Source organism: Capra hircus, chromosome 21, assembly GCF_001704415.2.
Source record: "Capra hircus breed San Clemente chromosome 21, ASM170441v1, whole genome shotgun sequence".
Taxonomy (NCBI): Eukaryota; Metazoa; Chordata; class Mammalia; order Artiodactyla; family Bovidae; genus Capra; species Capra hircus.
Genome location: NC_030828.1, coordinates 31,222,616 through 31,239,645, shown reverse-complemented (window position 1 = coordinate 31,239,645; position 17,030 = coordinate 31,222,616). Strand labels below are relative to the sequence as shown.

Below are 17,030 nucleotides of genomic sequence, written 5' to 3'. Positions count from 1 at the left end.
CTCCCTGTCCATCACCGACTCCTGGAGTTCACTCAGACTCATGTCCATTGAGTCAGTGATGCCATCCAGCCATCTCATCCTCTGTCGTCCCCTTCTCCTCCTGCCCCCAGTCCCTCCCAGCATCAGAGTCTTTTCCAATGAGTCAACTCTCCGCATGAGGTGGCCCAAGTACTGGAGTTTCACCTTTAGCATCATTCCTTCTAAAGAAATCCCAGGACTGATCTCCTTCAGAATGGACTGGTTGGATCTCCTTGCAGTCCAAGGGACTCTCAAGAGTCTTCTCCAACACCACAGTTCAAAAGCATCAATTCTTCGGCGCTCAGCTTTCTTCACGGTCCAACTCTCACATCCATACATGACCACAGGAAAAACCATAGCCTTGACTAGATGGACCTTAGTCAGCAAAGTAATGTCTCTGCTTTTGAATATACTATCTAGGTTGGTCATAACTTTCCTTCCAAGGAGTAAGCGTCTTTTAATTTCATGGCTGCAATTACCATCTGCAGTGATTTTGGAGCCCAGAAAAATAAAGTCTGACACTGTTTCCACTGTTTCCCCATCTATTTCCCATGAAGTGATGGGACCAGATGCCATGATCTTCGTTTTCTGAATGTTGAGCTTTAAGCCAACTTTTCCACTCTCCTCTTTCACTTTCGTCAAGAGGCTTTTTAGTTCCTCTTCACTTTCTGCCATAAGGGTGGTGTCATCTGCATATCTGAGGTTATTGATATTTCTCCCGGCAATCTTGATTCCAGCTTGTGCTTCTTCCAGCCCAGCATTTCTCATGATGTACTCTGCATAGAAGTGAAATAAGCAGGGTGACAATACACAGCCTTGACGTACTCCTTTTCCTATTTGGAACCAGTCTGTTGTTCCATGTCCAGTTCTAACTGTTGCTTCCTGACCTGCATATAGGTTTCTCAAGAGGCAGGTCTTGATTTTAGCCTAGTGAGGCTTATTTTGGATTTTTGATTCCCAGAATTTTAAGAGAATAAATTTGCGTTGTTTTTCAACAACTGCTTGCATGCATACCTGCTCAGTCACTCAGTCTCGTCCAGCTGGACTCCATGGATTTTAGCCCCCCAGGCTCCTCTGTCCACGGAATATTCCAGGCAAAAATGCTGGAGTGGGTTGCCATTTCCTACTCCATGGGATCTTCCCAACCCAGGAATCAAACTCACATCTCCTGTATTGGCCGGCAGATTCTTTATCACTGCGCCACCTGGGAAACCCTTTGAACAGCTGGTTTGTGATAATTTATTCCAGCAGCGATAGGAAACTGATGCATACACCTGCCTACTTGTTCTTCAGTCACCAAGTCGTGTCTGACTCTTTGCGACCCTCTGGACTGCTGCATGCCAGGCTTCCTTGTCCTTTACTCTTTCCCAGAGTTTGCTTAAATTCATGTCCATTGAGTCAGTGATGCTATCTTACCATCTTATCCACTGTCACCCTCTTCTCCTTTTGCCTTCAGTCTTTCCCAGCATCAGGGTCTCTACCAGTGAGTCAGCTTGTGGCATCAGGTGGCCAAAGTATTGGAGCTTTAGCTTCAGCATTAGTCCTTCCAGTGAGTATTCAGGGTTGATTTCCTTTAGGATTGACTGGTGTGATCTCCATGCTGTCCAAGGGACTCTCAAGAGTATTCTTAAGCACCATAGTTTGAAAGCATCACTTCTTTGGTGCTGGGCCTTCTTTATGGTCCAACTCTCATATATGTATGTGACTACTGGAAAAACCATAGCTTTGACTTTTTAGACCTTTGTCAACAAAGTCATGTCTTTGTTTTTTAATATGCTGTCTAGGTTTGTCATAGCTTTCCTTCCAAGGGTGGCTCAGAGGTTAAAAAGTCTGCCTGCAATGTGGGAGACCTGGGTTCAATCCCTGGGTCAAGAAGGTCCCCTGGAGAAGGAAATGGCAACCCACTCCAGCATTCTTGACTGGAGAATCCCATGGACGGAGGAGCCTGGTGGGCTACAGTCCATGGGGTCGCAAAGAGTAGGACATGACTTAGCGACTTCACTTTCCATCCAAGGAGCAAGCATCTTTTAATTTCATATCTTCAGTCACCATCCACAGTGATTTTGGAGTTCAAGAAAATAAAATCTGTCACTGTTTCCACTGTTTCCCCTTCTATTTTCTATGAAGTGATCGGACTGGGTGCTATGGTCTTATTTTTCTGAATGTTGTGTTTTAAGCCAGCTTTTTCACTCTTCTCTTCCCCCTTCATCAAGAGGCTTTTTCATTCCTCTTCACTTTCTGCCATTTGAGTGGTATCATCTGTATATTTGAGTTTATTGATATTTCTCCCGGCAATCTTGATTCCAGCTTGTGAGTCATCCAGCCTGGTGTTTCACATGATGTACTCTGCATATAAGCTAAAAATAAGCAGAGTGACAATATACAGCCTTGACTTACTCTTTTCCCAATTTTGAACCAGTCAGTTCTTCCATATAAGGTTCTAACTGTTGCTTCTTGACCTGCATACATGCTTCACAGGAGTCAGATAAGATGATCTTGTATTCCCATCTCTTTAAGAACTTTCCACAGTTTGTTGTGATCTATACAAAGGCTTTTGTGTAGTCAGTGAAGCAGAAGTAGATGTTTTCTGGAATTCCTTTGCTTTCTCTATGATCCAAAGGATGTTAGCAATTTGCTGTCTTTCTTCTGCCTTTCCTAAACCCAGCTTATACATCTAGAAGTTCTTAGTTCACATACTGCTTAAGCCTAGTGTGAAGAATTTTGAACATAACCTTGTTAGCATATAAAATGAGCACAGTTGTATGGTAGTTTGCGCATTCTTTGGCGTTGCCTTTCTGTGGGATTGGAATGAAAACTGACCTTTTCCAGTTCTGTGGCCACTGCTGAATTTTCCAAATTTGCTGACATATTGAGTGACATAGGGGATAGTATGAAAAGGCCCCTATTAGACTATAACTTTCTGTAAGGCAAGGGCCTGGTCTTCCTTGACTTTGCATCACAGGTGGTCATTGTCCCTGGAGCACAGGTACTTTGGCTTTCTAAGCAAACAGTATATGACAGATAATCATGTCCCTTTTGCTCACCACAGAGTCTGATGAATGATGATATTCCTGGATACAGGTCCCCTTTCTCAGACTATTCCAATACGTAAGAGCCCCCAGCTCTATTTCTCTAAGAAATAATTCACTTCTCTTTAAACAGTGAAGTTCACATTCATCATTGGGCGGGACAGTGACTTAACTCCGTCCACCCCAAGCCCTATGCAAACCTTTGGGCAGAGTGTTCTGGGTTCAGAGACTAAAATGGGAGGTTCTAACAAGATACCTCAGGGATTCTAGATCTAAAGAAGGGAGCAAAGGCCAAATCTCAGAAGCTCAGAGAGCTGTCTAGAAGATCACCAACACTGAAGGGCGTCAGGGTGGTTGTTACGAAACCAGAAATCTGAGACCAGGGATATAAGAACCAAGATACTAGCAAGCCAAGAACAAGTGGGGAAGAGGGGGTTATAGTGCCTGCAACTCTCTCAGCTGCCTTTTTGGGCCAAATAGGACCTAATACATAGTGGTTTAAAATCTCAAAGATGGAATGGATGGCACTTGATTCATACCCACACAAATTACTGCTTTTTTTTTTGCCTAGCTATACTCTCCTTTAAAGCAAAGTAGGGTTTTCAAGAACTGTGCAGGAGTACTGATGGCCCAGTTGTAGTTTTTCCTAATTGAGTGTAACTTTTAATGAACAGAAATGAATATACCTAATTTTAGAGACCAAACAAAAACACTTTAAAATCCAGTAAAATCGAGAAGATCTTAGGGTGTAACATATAAAATTTCAGATCTGATTTTTCATATCTTCCATGTATTTTGAAAAGAAAACTTTATAACCTATGCCTGATATGAATAAGGCCTTTTACTTTTTTATTATAAACATTTAGGCTTAAAGTGATTATAACTGACATTTAAGACCAACAGGAGCCAGTGGCCTGTTCATGGACAAATTATCTGTATTTCAGACTAAATCAAAAGTAAACATTCTCTAAAGTCCTTTCAGGTCCACATTTGTCCTGTGGAAGTCAAATGAAGTCAACAAGCCCTCTCTCTTCCCTCCACTCTGTATATTCTATAGTCTCACTTTGAAATGAATCATCGTTTCCACAAAGCAATATTATATACATTTTGAACCATTTCCACATCTGAGTTCTTGAATGCTAATTTAATTGATTTTTCTGAATCAGCATTTTTATTTCATCAGAAGAATATTGGAAAAGATCCTAAGCTATGTTGTTTTATAGTTTCATGTTTTCCTAATGGCTGGGGGGTCGGGGTGGGGTGGGGTGGGGAAGGAGTGGAGAGAAGAGAAACTACTATGATCTTCACTTGGTGCCTTTTTTAAAAATTTGTTCTTTTGAAGAAATAGTAGCAGTGAAGTCATGTCATTTCATAAATCCTTGCAAAGATTAACTGTTACAAAGGGTTCTAAATGATAATGCTATATCCCTGAATATCTGCATTTAAATATGATGCTAATCAGGTTAAAAACAGCAGAGGCAGTAAGAGGGAGGTCACCATGCTGAATCACAGAGCAAATCGCAGAAAAACTCTTGTCACCAGCCATGATGTCACTCAGCTCCAAGCTTCTGAAAGCCTATTAGAAATTAACTTTAGGGAGAAATGTCTTCTGACTTGTCATTGGTTCTAAAAGGCATTGGTTAAACAAACACAGACCCCTTTTTGGAATCTATGTAATAAACTCAGGCACATTAATCTCCACTTGGAGAGATTAATCTCTACTCAGTCTTTAGTCAGGGTCTGACCCCTTACTCTTAGGGCTAGAATGGAAGGAAGGGCAAACTGAACTGACATTAGCTAACAGTTTGTGTAAAGGTTCAAATATATCTCTAAGCAAATAAATAACATTTCTTAACTTTCTGTTTTTATTGAGTCCCATAAGACAGAAAGTGTCCTTCTATGATGATACAGAATTACATTACAATCTGTGTAATTTGTTTAACAGTGTTCAGTTTATCCCAAGATTTTATTGAAGAGAAGACATGGAGATAAAAGAAGAGGTCACCTGTTTGGCCTAGATGTTTTGGTGTTTGGACAAAGCACCACCTTTAAAGGGTCAGAATTTTTGGTGGTACCCCTGCCTTTGCCACTGACAAATATTTATGACTTCAGACATCTCACTGAATCTCTGAGGGTCTCAATTCTGTCATGCGTGCAATCAGGAGAACCATACATTCTCCACCAACTATGAAGAACTAGGAATGAGGCAAGGTGGAAGGTGTGAGTGTAGTTAGCCGGTCCTGCCATGCAGATGAGATGGTAGTATTTCATAAGAGCTGCTTTCTTGAGAAGAGACAAGTGTCAGAGTCATGCCACGTTCTTAGCAATACCAGAAATAGTGCACATTCAGGAAGTGCTTACTATGGTTATGAATAAAACTCTGATGAAACTAGCAAATCAGAATGAATAAAATAATCCCTTTAGGGATAAGTTATGGATTAGAAAACCAGACAAGATACTAGAAACTTGCCAGCCAGCACTTTAAAATTTGTAGTTACTTGGTGGCATCTCTTCTGTGCTTCTGGGCAAGTGTACGAGATAAGCGTAGATCTTCACATGCTAGTAAAGTAATGCTCAACATTCTCCAAGCCAGGCTTCAGCAATACATGAACCGTGAACTTCCTGATGTTCAAGCTGGTTTTAGAAAAGGCAGAGGAACCAGAGATCAAATTGCCAACATCCGCTGGATCATGGAAAAAGCAAGAGTGTTCCAGAAAAACATCTATTTCTGCTTTATTGACTATGCCAAAGTCTTTGACTATGTGGATCACAATAAACTGTGGAAAATTCTGAAAGAGATAGGAATACCAGACCACCTGAACTGCCTCTTGAGAAACCTGTATGCAGGTCAGGAAGCAACAGTTAGAACTGGACATGGAACAACAGACTGGTTCCAAATAGGAAAAGGAGTATGTCAAGGCTGTATATTGTCACCCTGCTTATTTCACTTCTATGCAGAGTACATCATGAGAAACACTGCTGGAAGAAACACTAGCTGGAATCAAGATTGCCGGGAGAAATATCAATAACCTCAGATATGCAGATGACACCACCCTTATGGCAGAAAGTGAAGAGGAACTAAAAAGCCTCTTGATGAAAGTGAAAGAGGAGAGTGGAAAAGTTGGCTTAAAGCTCAACATTCAGAAAACGAAGATCATGGCATCTGGTCCCATCACTTCATGGGAAATAGATGGGGAAACAGTGGAAACAGTGTCAGACTTTATTTTTCTGGGCTCCAAAATCACTGCAGATGGTGATTGCAGCCATGAAATCAAAAGACGCTTACTCCTTGGAAGGAAAGTTATGACCAACCTAGATAGTATATTCAAAAGCAGAGACATTACTTTGCCCACTAAGGTCCATCTAGTCAAGGCTATGGTTTTTCCAGTGGTCATGTATGGATGTGAGAGTTGGACTGTGAAGAAAGCTGAGCGCCGAAGAATTGATGCTTTTGAACTGTGGTGTTGGAGAAGACTCTTGAGAGTCCCTTGGACTGCAAGGAGATCCAACCAGTCCATTCTGAAGGAGATCAACTCTGGATTTCTTTGGAGGGAATGATGCTAAAGCTGAAACTCCCAGTTCTTTGGCCACCTCATGCGGAGAGTTGACTCATTGGAAAAGACTCTGATGTTGGGAGGGATTGGGGGCAGGAGAAGAAGGGGACGACCGAGGATGAGATGGCTGGATGGCATCACTGACTCAATGGACATGAGTCTGAGTGAACTCCAGGAGTTGGTGATGGACAGGGAGGCCTGGCGTGCTGCGATTCATGGGGTCGCAAAGAGTCAGACACGACTGAGCGACTGACCTGCAGTGAACTCAGTGCCTCGCTCCCCTTCTAGATTCCTGTTGAAAGGAACAATAACAGTAGAAAAGGGAAGGTCAGCAGGAACCTGAGTTAGTGTTGAAAGTAGGAAAGGGCATCAACCTGTGACAGAAACATAAAGACGTGTTGTCCCATGAAGGAAGGTGACTAACCCACTTGGAACAACACTGAGAGACCTGAGCATTTGTGCAGCGGGTAGAACACATGGCTGCCACAGCTACTGACCTTCCCTCTCCGATTCAGACCCTGGGAGAAAAAATGAGGCCTTCTTTCCAGGCATTTCAGCGCAAAAATCTCCCTCCATTCCGTCAGCTCTGACAGTGACGCGTGCCATCCCCAAACCTTGCTGAACCATCAGAGAAATAGAATGTACCCCTTATCTTAGACCTATTCACCCTTGAGCCAGAGCGAATAGGAAGGGGCCCCCACCTGAAGCATGCTGGCTGTGAGAAGGGGAGAGAAACCTGGATGTGGTTTCTAGGGGGTAGAGGGGGTGAATGGATGCTTGCCAGACGCACTTAATTATTAAACTGTAGGCTCGTGGTCACTAGATAGTTCATGTATACCTGAGTTCAAGAGTGAGACAAATTTAACAAACCCTCACCGATGAAATGGATGTGAACGTGGGCAAACTCCAGGAGACGGTGAGGGACAGGGAGGCCTGGTGTGCTGCAAGTCCATGGGATCACAAAGAGTCAGGCACGACGTGGCGCCTGAACAACACCACTTCGCATTGACTTGAGAAATCGTTTGCCACTACCGCTGCTTCTTGCTTATCCAGAGCATTGCCTGCCATTGTTGCTAAGCTAACTCCAAGGTGGTTTGTATAAAGCTAGTCCAGCATCAGCTTGTTCTTGGGAATCGGGCCCCTGCAACCTGTCCTTCCAGTGCTCCTTGATGACAGAACTGTGCCTTCAAAAGCAGTTGAAGTGTCTCCATGTCACAGTATACCAGCACACTGCTGGGTTTTTGAGGCCTCATGCTTTCCTGATAACTGCTTCCCCTGAGAAGACTCCCTCGTGTATCCGAAAAGCAAGCCATGGTGTTCCTGACTTCCGAGTCTCAGCAGCTCTCATGGACTCTGTCCAGTTCCTGCAGACCTGGAGTCTAAACACAGTGCGGCTGCCCAGACTGCAAAGGGCCCAGGGGCGATAGCAGCCCCAGCACTGGCCACAGCGTGCTCCCTTGCCACTGGCGCAGCAGCCTGGCCTCCCAGCTGGAGAAAAGGGCAGGCCACAGTGCACCAGGGTGGGAAGGGCTGCCTTTATTCCTTGAGGTTTCTTGTTACCTCCCTACACAACTCACATGGTTTGCTTTTAACGGTCTGCTTGTCTTGTTCCATTTGACCTGTAAAAATGCTAACATCCTTTAAGTAGATTTCTCTTAAAGAGTTGAATGTTTCTTTGTCAGGTCGTACAGCATATTTGACGATAATCGCCAGGATCCCACAGGGCTGGCAGCTGCTCTTCAGGCCACAGACCTGGCTGGAGTTCTGCACATGCTGTACTGCGTCCTCTTCCACGGCACGATCTCGGACCCCAGCACTGCCAGTCCCAAGGAGAGCTACGCTCAGAGCACAGTCCAAGTGGCCATCCAGAGTCTGCGTTTCTTCAACAGCTTCGCAGCTCTTGATCTGCCTGCTTTCCAGGTACCAGGAGTTGGTTAACCAACCGAGAGTTAATGATTTCATGTGGATATGATGAGAGGTTCTTCTCCTGGAGTGGTGTGTCAGGAATAAGCCACAATAACGGGAATTACAGTACCCGCTATTTATTAAGCTGCTATATTCTGGGAACTGTATTAAGTGCTCTGCATATGCTTTCTTATTTATTCTCATGACTACCCTCCAAAATATTATTATACCCATTTTACAGATGGGAAAACTGGCAGTTAAGTAATTTCCCAGGGTTACACATAGCTGAGCCAGGACTGGTACCCATGGTTATATGAACCCAAGCCTATGCCACTCTGCTACATACAAATCTTCTGTCTTGATTTCTTTAGAAAAACCATTATCATCCTATAAACATTTAAATATTAAGGAAAATAATGGTTTCTTATATAAACAGAACCAAAATTAGATAAATTGTTCTGATTGATGACTTTCTATGGATGATTTAACTGACTGGTGTCCAATGTAAAGTGCATGTGTAGTTAAACGTGCAAACCCCTATAAATTAAGTTTTTATAGCTAAAGAAAGAAAAATTGCTTTGTGCTATAACACCAGACTGTCAGCTTAGAAACAGATTTTTTTTCGTGTAAGAAATTTAATTTTCAAAAACACTGAACCTTTGGAACAGAGCAAGCCCCAAGGAGTAGACTTTCTCTTTCAGTTTATTAACTGTCAAGTGATTTCATTAAAAAAGGAACAAACTTGGCAGATGATGAACCCATAATTTAGATGAATTGCTTTGCTTAAAGGGAAAAAGGTTACAGAGATACAAACGTATGAAAAGTGTGGGCTTTGGCCCTGGCAAAATGGAAGAAACACTTCTATTTTGTAGCTAGTGACAAATGTGTGATTCTTGTTCTCTTGACAGCTGGAAATTATGAGTCAGTTGTACCACTGGATTCAGTGTCTTTCAACTTTGTAGAGTTAGTTTATCCCTCCCAAGATCAGAAGTCTCTTCCTTGGGGTTAATGCTTTTCAGTTTTCAAAGCACTTAAACTAGCCTGAGGTGGTAACTACACAATATGTAGAGTTCCGAGAGGTTACAGCTGCACCTTTAACAGGAGAAAATGCCAGTGGCTCTGGCCTCTGGGTTGGACATAACATTTGTTTTTATGAAGACTCAACCCCACTCTGTTGTATCTGGAAACAGCTTGGAAATCAAGATATGCTCATTTTATGTCCTCAGACTATGGAGACCAACAGGCTACCCATCAGCTAGATCCAACTAGAGTGATTTCTTTTGTTACCAGGGATTGTGAAAAGCAAATAACAAATAAAAAGTATTCCTCAGTTTCTGGTTTTATGGGTCTTCTGACCAGGATTTGTATTGCTGCAGGGGGCTCCACTTCATACACGAGCGTTTCCATTAAGTGGGCCATTCCATCAGTCTCTGTGCATGTCAGGGAGCCCCAGGTCCCTGCCCCACCCGCATACCTCCGTGAGCTCACAGCCTATACAGCCTCACTCAGAAGGAGAACCACACAACTCCCAGCTCTGCTCCCTCGGGGCCTTTAGGCATAATGGCCAGTAATGTGAGAAAAATAAAAAATCTATTTCTGGAGTTCTTCATGCCAAACTAAGATAAAAACCAAGATTTCTCCTCTCCAGCTCCTTGCCTCATCGAGCCCAAAATATACCCCCTACTTGAACCACGTTTGCTTCAACCTCAGGAAAGATACCAAGGTGACTCAGGAGTGTTCCAGCCATTCTTGGAGTGAAATGCCCGCCTCCTGAGTGGAATGTCTTTTCTTGGCTGGTACCCAACAGTTCTTGTGCTTTTTTCTCCTCTGTCCTTCCTGTTACTCTGTACTTCTCTTAATCCGTCCCTGCTGTACCTTCTTTTCTTGATCTCTTTCCTGACTCCCCTGTCTTCTTTTATTTTAGTCAATTTTGCCGTCACTACTTCTCATTCTCTCCCCAGACACTGTTTCCAGGTTCCCTTTTCCCCTTAACCATGGGCCTGGAAAGCCTACAGGGCCTTTCCTCTTGGCTGCAGTCCTTTTGGTGCTCAGAGCCCAGCACGTGTTTTTCTGTTACTCTCAGACATCAAGATGTGCAGGGACCCAGATGCCTGGAATTGCTAGCCTCAGGGCCTTTAATACATCTACCAGTGATCACCTTCTTGCACCAGTTACTTTTATCCATTTAAAAACAAACTTAGTAGGGTAAACAGCAACCATTTTATCGTGATCATAGGTTCTGTGGGTCCGCAATTCCAGCAGGGCTTTTAACAGTGGGAGTGGCTTGTCACTACTCACGATGTAGGGCTTCTGCTGAGGGGCTCGAATCCTGGAGTGGAGAGTGTGGAGAGGAGGAGCAGGTTGACTCAGATAGCTGGGAACTGAAATTAGCTGGAGGCTCCTTCACTCTCATATTTTATGCCCAGGAATCCTCAAAGACCAGGTTCACCAGGACTACTGGCCGTAGACTCTGCATATGGCTTCTCTACGTGGCTTGGGCTTCTCAGAACATCATCGTGTCTGTGTTCTCAGTAGGAGTGTCCTCAGAGGAAACTTCTGGAAAACATGTGCTCCCCAAGGACCAGACAGAAGCTGTATGGCTTTTTATGACCTAGCCTCTGAAGTGGTATAGTTATATATCAGCCATACTCTATTGGTTACAGCTTTCCAGATTCAAGAGAAGACATAGGTCCCTTCTCTCAAAGGGAGGACTGGCAAAGATTTGTAGTTGTTTTCTTAACCAACCACTGTAGTCTGTTTAGCATGCTAAAGCAAAAACATCTTTCCACACAGACATTATTGATGTAGATAGACATCTGATCAAGCGTGCAGTGCTCAAGTAAATGTGATACAAATATACAATATTTGCATTGTAAAGCGATGGGTGAGTTTGGGAGAAAAGTATTTTTATGATAGATATGGTCAGAGAAGCTCATATTCTAGTACATTGAAACAACTTATTGTCAAAAGTGAGATTTTAGGAACTATGTTTATAATAAGCACAGGATCACTTCTCAGCCTTTTGGCTTTAGATCAAGTATAACAAACACAGAAAAAGAGATTTTAGATACAATATGGGTCTGACCTCAGAAAAAATCTGGGAGACAATTTATGAACTGCCCAGAAGGATCAACGGAACTGAAGAAAACTGAAATGAGATCTGTGGTCCAACCCTCTGAAAAGTTAGACAAGACAACGTGAGACATGTCAACAGGTTGAGTCCCAGTGCGTCATAGCAATGCGTCTCTTGTAGAGCTGTTACAGAGAAGTATCCTCATCAAGACCTCTGGGTCTGGAGTCAGACTGACCTGACTTTCAGCCATCCCGCTACCAAGTTGTATGACCTTAGACAACTCATATGAGTCCTTAAACTTCAGTTTCTTATTTTTAAAATAAGATTAAAAACACTTACCTCACAAGCCTAAGGATTAAATGAGCCTACATAAAGGCACTGTGCTAGCTAGCTTGCTCCTTGGAAGGAAAGCTGTGACAAACCTAGACAGCATGTTAATAAGCAGAGACATCACTTTGCTGACAAAGGTCCATATAGTCAAAGCTATGGTTTTTTCAGTAGTCATGTACGGATGTGAATTGTTGTGCAGTTGCTCAGTTGTGTCCAACTCTGCAACCCCAAGGACTACAGCACACCAGGCTTCCCTGTCCTTCACCATCTCCCAGAGTTTGCTCAAACTCATGTCCATTGAGTCGGTGATGCCATCCATACATCTCGTTCTCTGTCCTCCCCTTCTCCTCCCATCTGCAGTCTTTCCCAGAATCAAGTCTTTTCCTGTGAATCAGTTCTTTGCATCAGGTGGCCAAAGTATTAGAGCTTCAGCTTCAGCATCAGTCCTTCCAATGAATATTCAGGGTTGATTTCTTTTAGGATTGATTGATTTGATCTCCTTGCAGTCCAAGGGACTCTCAAGAGTCTTCTCCAACACCACAGTTCAAAAGCATCAATTCTTCGGTGCTCAGCCTTTTTTATGGTCCAGCTCTTACATCCATAAAGGACTACTGGCAAAACCGTAGCTTTGTCAACACAGACCTTTGTCAGCATAGTAATATGAGAGCTGGACCATGACAAAGGCTGAGCACCAAAGAATTGATGCTTTTGAACTGTGGTGTTGGAGAGGACTCTTGAGAGTCCCTTGGACTGCAAGGATATCAAACCAGTCAATCCTAAAGGAAATCAACCCTGAATATTCATTGGAAGGACTGATGCTGAAGCTCCAATACTTTGGACACCTGATGCAAAGAGCCAGTTCATCGGAAGAGACCCTGATACTGGGAAAGATTGAAGGCAAGAGAAGAACGGGATGGCAGAGGATGAGATGGTTAGATAGCATCACCGACTTAATGGACAAGAATTTGAGCAAACTCCAGGAGATAGTAAAGGACAGAGGAGCCTCGTGTGCTGCAGCCCTTGGGGTTGCAAAGAGTCAGACACGACCTAATGACCGAACAACAACAACAAAGCTAGCACATAGTAGGCCCTGTAGACTGACTCAAATTCCAAAGGGGTGAAGAATTTACCCAAACCATCTTGCAGGTGTTGAATCACAAGGTGAAGTATTGAGTGCCGCATTCCCATTGTTCCTGTACCTTTCTTCAGAGCCATAAACCTACGTAATTGTTTTGTGTGACAACGTGTCGCATAGCAGTAACAAAAGGTTATCCATTAGAATATTTTCTTAACTGGTTCCATTTCATTGTATACTAATAAGGCTGTCAAAATATTTTTCTCCCTTCAGCGAAGACTTCTATTTCACTCTGAATTCATATTGGCACAGATGGCCTTGAGATCCCGGATATTGTATATTGCATACTCTTTGACAGTTTTTACAATTGAAGGTGGTCTCAAGAAACAAATCAATGTACTGACTTGGCAATTAATTCTGGCTAAAAAGGAAATATGGTTTCCTTGAAAAATTGGTTTAATTTTTATATTCAAACTTGCATGCCCCTTGACCTGCTCTTATCAGTAAAGGTTAAACAGAGGGCACTGGGTCACAGCAAGCTGGACACAACTAATTAAATAAGGGCTGAGCTGAGAAGGTGTCACTCCTTGATTTAAAGGATCAGGGCCCTCCTGAAGTCTCTTTGGGGCTTGAAAAACATTTGGTCTCAGTGCAATGAAACTGAGGCAGAAGGCACTCTTAAAATTTAGCAGTAATTTTGTTTCAACAGTATTAATTAAAAAGACTGTGTTTCACAACACTGTTAGACAGAGTGAATTCATTGAAACTTCCAAGCTGCAACGTATCTGACCTGGTTCAAACCAGCCAAGACCTCCAATCAAGAGATGAGTTTAAAACGCTGCCATATCCCACAGGCCAGCAGTGGTGCTTCATTCCAGTGTGGGCTGCGAGTGTATTCTGTGGGCTTCGCCTCTCCCCTTTGCCCTCCTGTCGCTCTGTCTGTTTGACATGTTTATTAAATAGAAGCTTCAGGCTGCACAGACAGACTCAGGCTCTCCTCCCGCTTGCCCACCACGGGCAGCCCCTTGCCTGTCTTGAGAAAGGATCCCAGAAGCCTCATAACCGAGGGGGCTTCATTGTTTGGTTTTTTGGGGGGAGGTGTTTGTTGGGGATTTTTTACATTCTTTTGGGAGCTGTGGAGCTATTTGAATAACAACTAGCTATTTGAATAACAAATAGTTATTTATATCTATTTTGGTTTTGAATTTAAGTAAATAATTAGAATTGTATTTTAATCCCTGCATATGGGGAAATATTTTTCTCCTTCAAAAAAAAAAGTATTGAAAGTTAGCTAAATGGTAGATTTGCAGGTGAATTTTAATATCTTTAAATTTTTCCAAGTTTTCTACAATGAGACTATTTGTGCAATGAGAAAAAAATACCTCATTAAAAATGGGATAAATACTCATGCTTTAGGTGAATAACACCTTGATCCACATAGTTACAGGCATCTGGTCTGCTATGCTCTATTTTCTTTTTTTTTTTTTTCAGGTTAAGTGTTACATTTATTATGGTCACTTATTAGAGCAAGAATCCTTGAACTGAGCTGTTAAGCACTGTGCTTTCGAAATTTCATATGCTTTCCTGGCAGTGTGGCACAAAGTGCACAGGGCCCAGGCTTGCTTTGTGATTTGCAGCCCTGGCTCTCCCTGGCTGCAGAGTTCTAACTGCTCCTGTCTTTGTCAGTCTATCGTAGGGGCAGAGGGCTTGTCCCTTGCGTTCCGGCACATCGCCAGCTCCCTGCTGGGCCACTGCAGCCATGTCTCCTGTGAAAGCCTCCTTCATGAGGTCATCGTCTGTGTGGGCTACTTCACTGTCAACCACCCAGATAACCAGGTAAGGGGCCCAGGAACGTTCCTCAGACTTCCCCAGCCCTGAGAGTGTGAGGTATTGGAGTGAGAAAAGGCAGGCAAGCCTGCTGGAACCCATCTGTTCTGTGTGAGGCCTTTGAGATAGGCTCCAGGGATATGTCTCTGGCTTCTCCTCTCTAGAAAGACGTGATCAGCCCTAGATCAGCATGAGGACCTCCTCTTAGAGCTATAAAAATAAAATATTTTTCATCAAATATTCTTGTTAAGCCACAGAGAAGTGTCTCCTCCCTTACCATGTAGATTCTGATGCTTTATTCATTTTGTTTCTTTGTTTGGATGAAATAGATAACATCTTTCAACTTGCAGCACTTTGCAAATAGCATCAGAATCCGTTGCTTTATGAAACTGCTCTTGGTCTTTGGCTTCTGCCGAGGTACTTAAGAGGGTGCCAGGTGGTATTGGAGGGGAGCCTGAGAAGGCAGGGTTTGGGCCTTACCCCCTCGAATCACCCAGAATTCTTTTGCTTTTAACTGTTTTACTTGGTTTCTGAGCAAGATTTCATTTGTAAATAGGGTTCTGTTGCCTTAAAATGTTGGGAAATCTGTTTTACAGATTTTATTTTAAAAATAACAATAATAAAATACTTTTATTTCTCCTTATTTTAAAAAACAGAGTTATGGCATAACATATCAGATTGTAATTCCTGACAACCTAATTTATCTAAAGCCTCCTACTCAGCAACTCTAATTGTGTGGATTATATCTGAGGAAAAGGCCAGCAAACAACCCTCACTCCAAGTTTCCTAATTTTTTATTTTAGGCAACTCTGTAATATATGTGCTTACTAGGTTTATTAGCCTGCAGTAATCTAGACCGGGAGAAGGCAATGGCACCCTACTCCAGTTCTCTTGCCTGGAAAATCCCATGGACAAAGGAGCCTGTGTAGGCTGCAGTCCATGGGGTCGCTAGGAGTCAGACATGACTGAGCAACTTCACTTTCACTTTTCATTTTCATGCATTGGAGAAGGAAATGGCAACCCACTCTAGTGTTCTTGCTTGGAGAATCCCAGGGATGGGGGAGCCTGGCGGGCTACCATCTAGGGGGTCACACAGAGTCAGACACGACTGAAGCGACTTAGCAGCAGCAGCAGTAATCTAGACCAGGGCAGGAGAAGGACAGGAGATAGTTGTAGTGCCAGAGCCAAATACAAGGTGAGAACCTACACCCTAAGCACTGATGAAACTGCCTATGTGATAAGGAGAAAGAAGAGAAGAAACAAGACAAGCCCAAGAGCTTAGCAGGTGTAGCCATCGGGGTTCACAGGGACACTAACCCAGGATTTTGTTTCCCCAGATGATTGTGGATGCCCCCAGTGCTGACCCTGAGTGAGCATGGAGGCAAAATCTGTGTTGTATACCTTCCCTCTAAGAAGGTTAAAGAATATGCAGTCCATCCCTGAAAGATTTCATGATTAAAATACAGGAAATGCAGACCCTTGCCAGAATAAGTGTCCTACATAGAAAAATTCCTCTTTTACAGATCTCGTTGCCCAGAGGGCAGACCTTTCTCCTCTCCCACCACGGGAGCACTCACACAGCACGCTCCCTAGCCAGCACCTCCGGAGAGATGGTGTGTCCTTCCCACGAACCAGGCCCCGCAGGTTCAGGAGGCTCTCACAAGCTACTCAAGGAGGAACATCTCCTGTTATGTTATCTTTTCTTCATGTGTATCCATTTGACCTACTAAACTGCATCTCATTTCCCTTCAAAAGTTTGTTTTTTGGTTACAAAAGTGTCCTTTCAGTTCAGTTCAGTCGCTTAGTCGTGTCTGACTCTTTGCGACCCCATGAATCGCAGCACGGCAGGCCTCCCTGTCCATCACCAACTCCTGAATTCACTCAGACTCATGTCCGTTGAGTCAGTGATGCCATCCAGCCATCTCATCCTCTGTCGTCCCCTTCTCCTCCTGCCCCCAATCCCTCCCAGCATCAGAGTCTTTTCCAATGAGTCACCTCTTCGCATGAGGTAGCTAAAGTATTGGAGTCTCAGCTTCAGCATCAGTCCTTCCAGTGAGCACCCAGGATTGATCTCCTTTAGGATGGACTGGTTGGATCTCCTTGCGGTCCAAGGGACTCTCAAGAGTCTTCTCCAACACCACAGTTCAAAAGCATCAATTCTTCGGCGCTCAGCCTTCTTCACAGTCCCACTCTCACATCCATACATGACCACTGGAAAA

General features: G+C 43.5%; 1 protein-coding gene across 2 annotated transcripts in view; it reads left to right on the top strand.

Moving 5' to 3' along the window:
- Positions 1–17,030, top strand: part of SCAPER (S-phase cyclin A associated protein in the ER) — a 400,712-nt gene that overhangs the window by 356,126 nt on the left and 27,556 nt on the right. For both annotated transcript variants that reach the window (XM_018066270.1, XM_018066269.1), the window contains exons 28-29: positions 8,284–8,521; positions 14,671–14,820. In XM_018066270.1, coding sequence (XP_017921759.1) covers positions 8,284–8,521; positions 14,671–14,820 — 388 coding nt within the window. The remainder of the gene's footprint in view (positions 1–8,283; positions 8,522–14,670; positions 14,821–17,030) is intronic.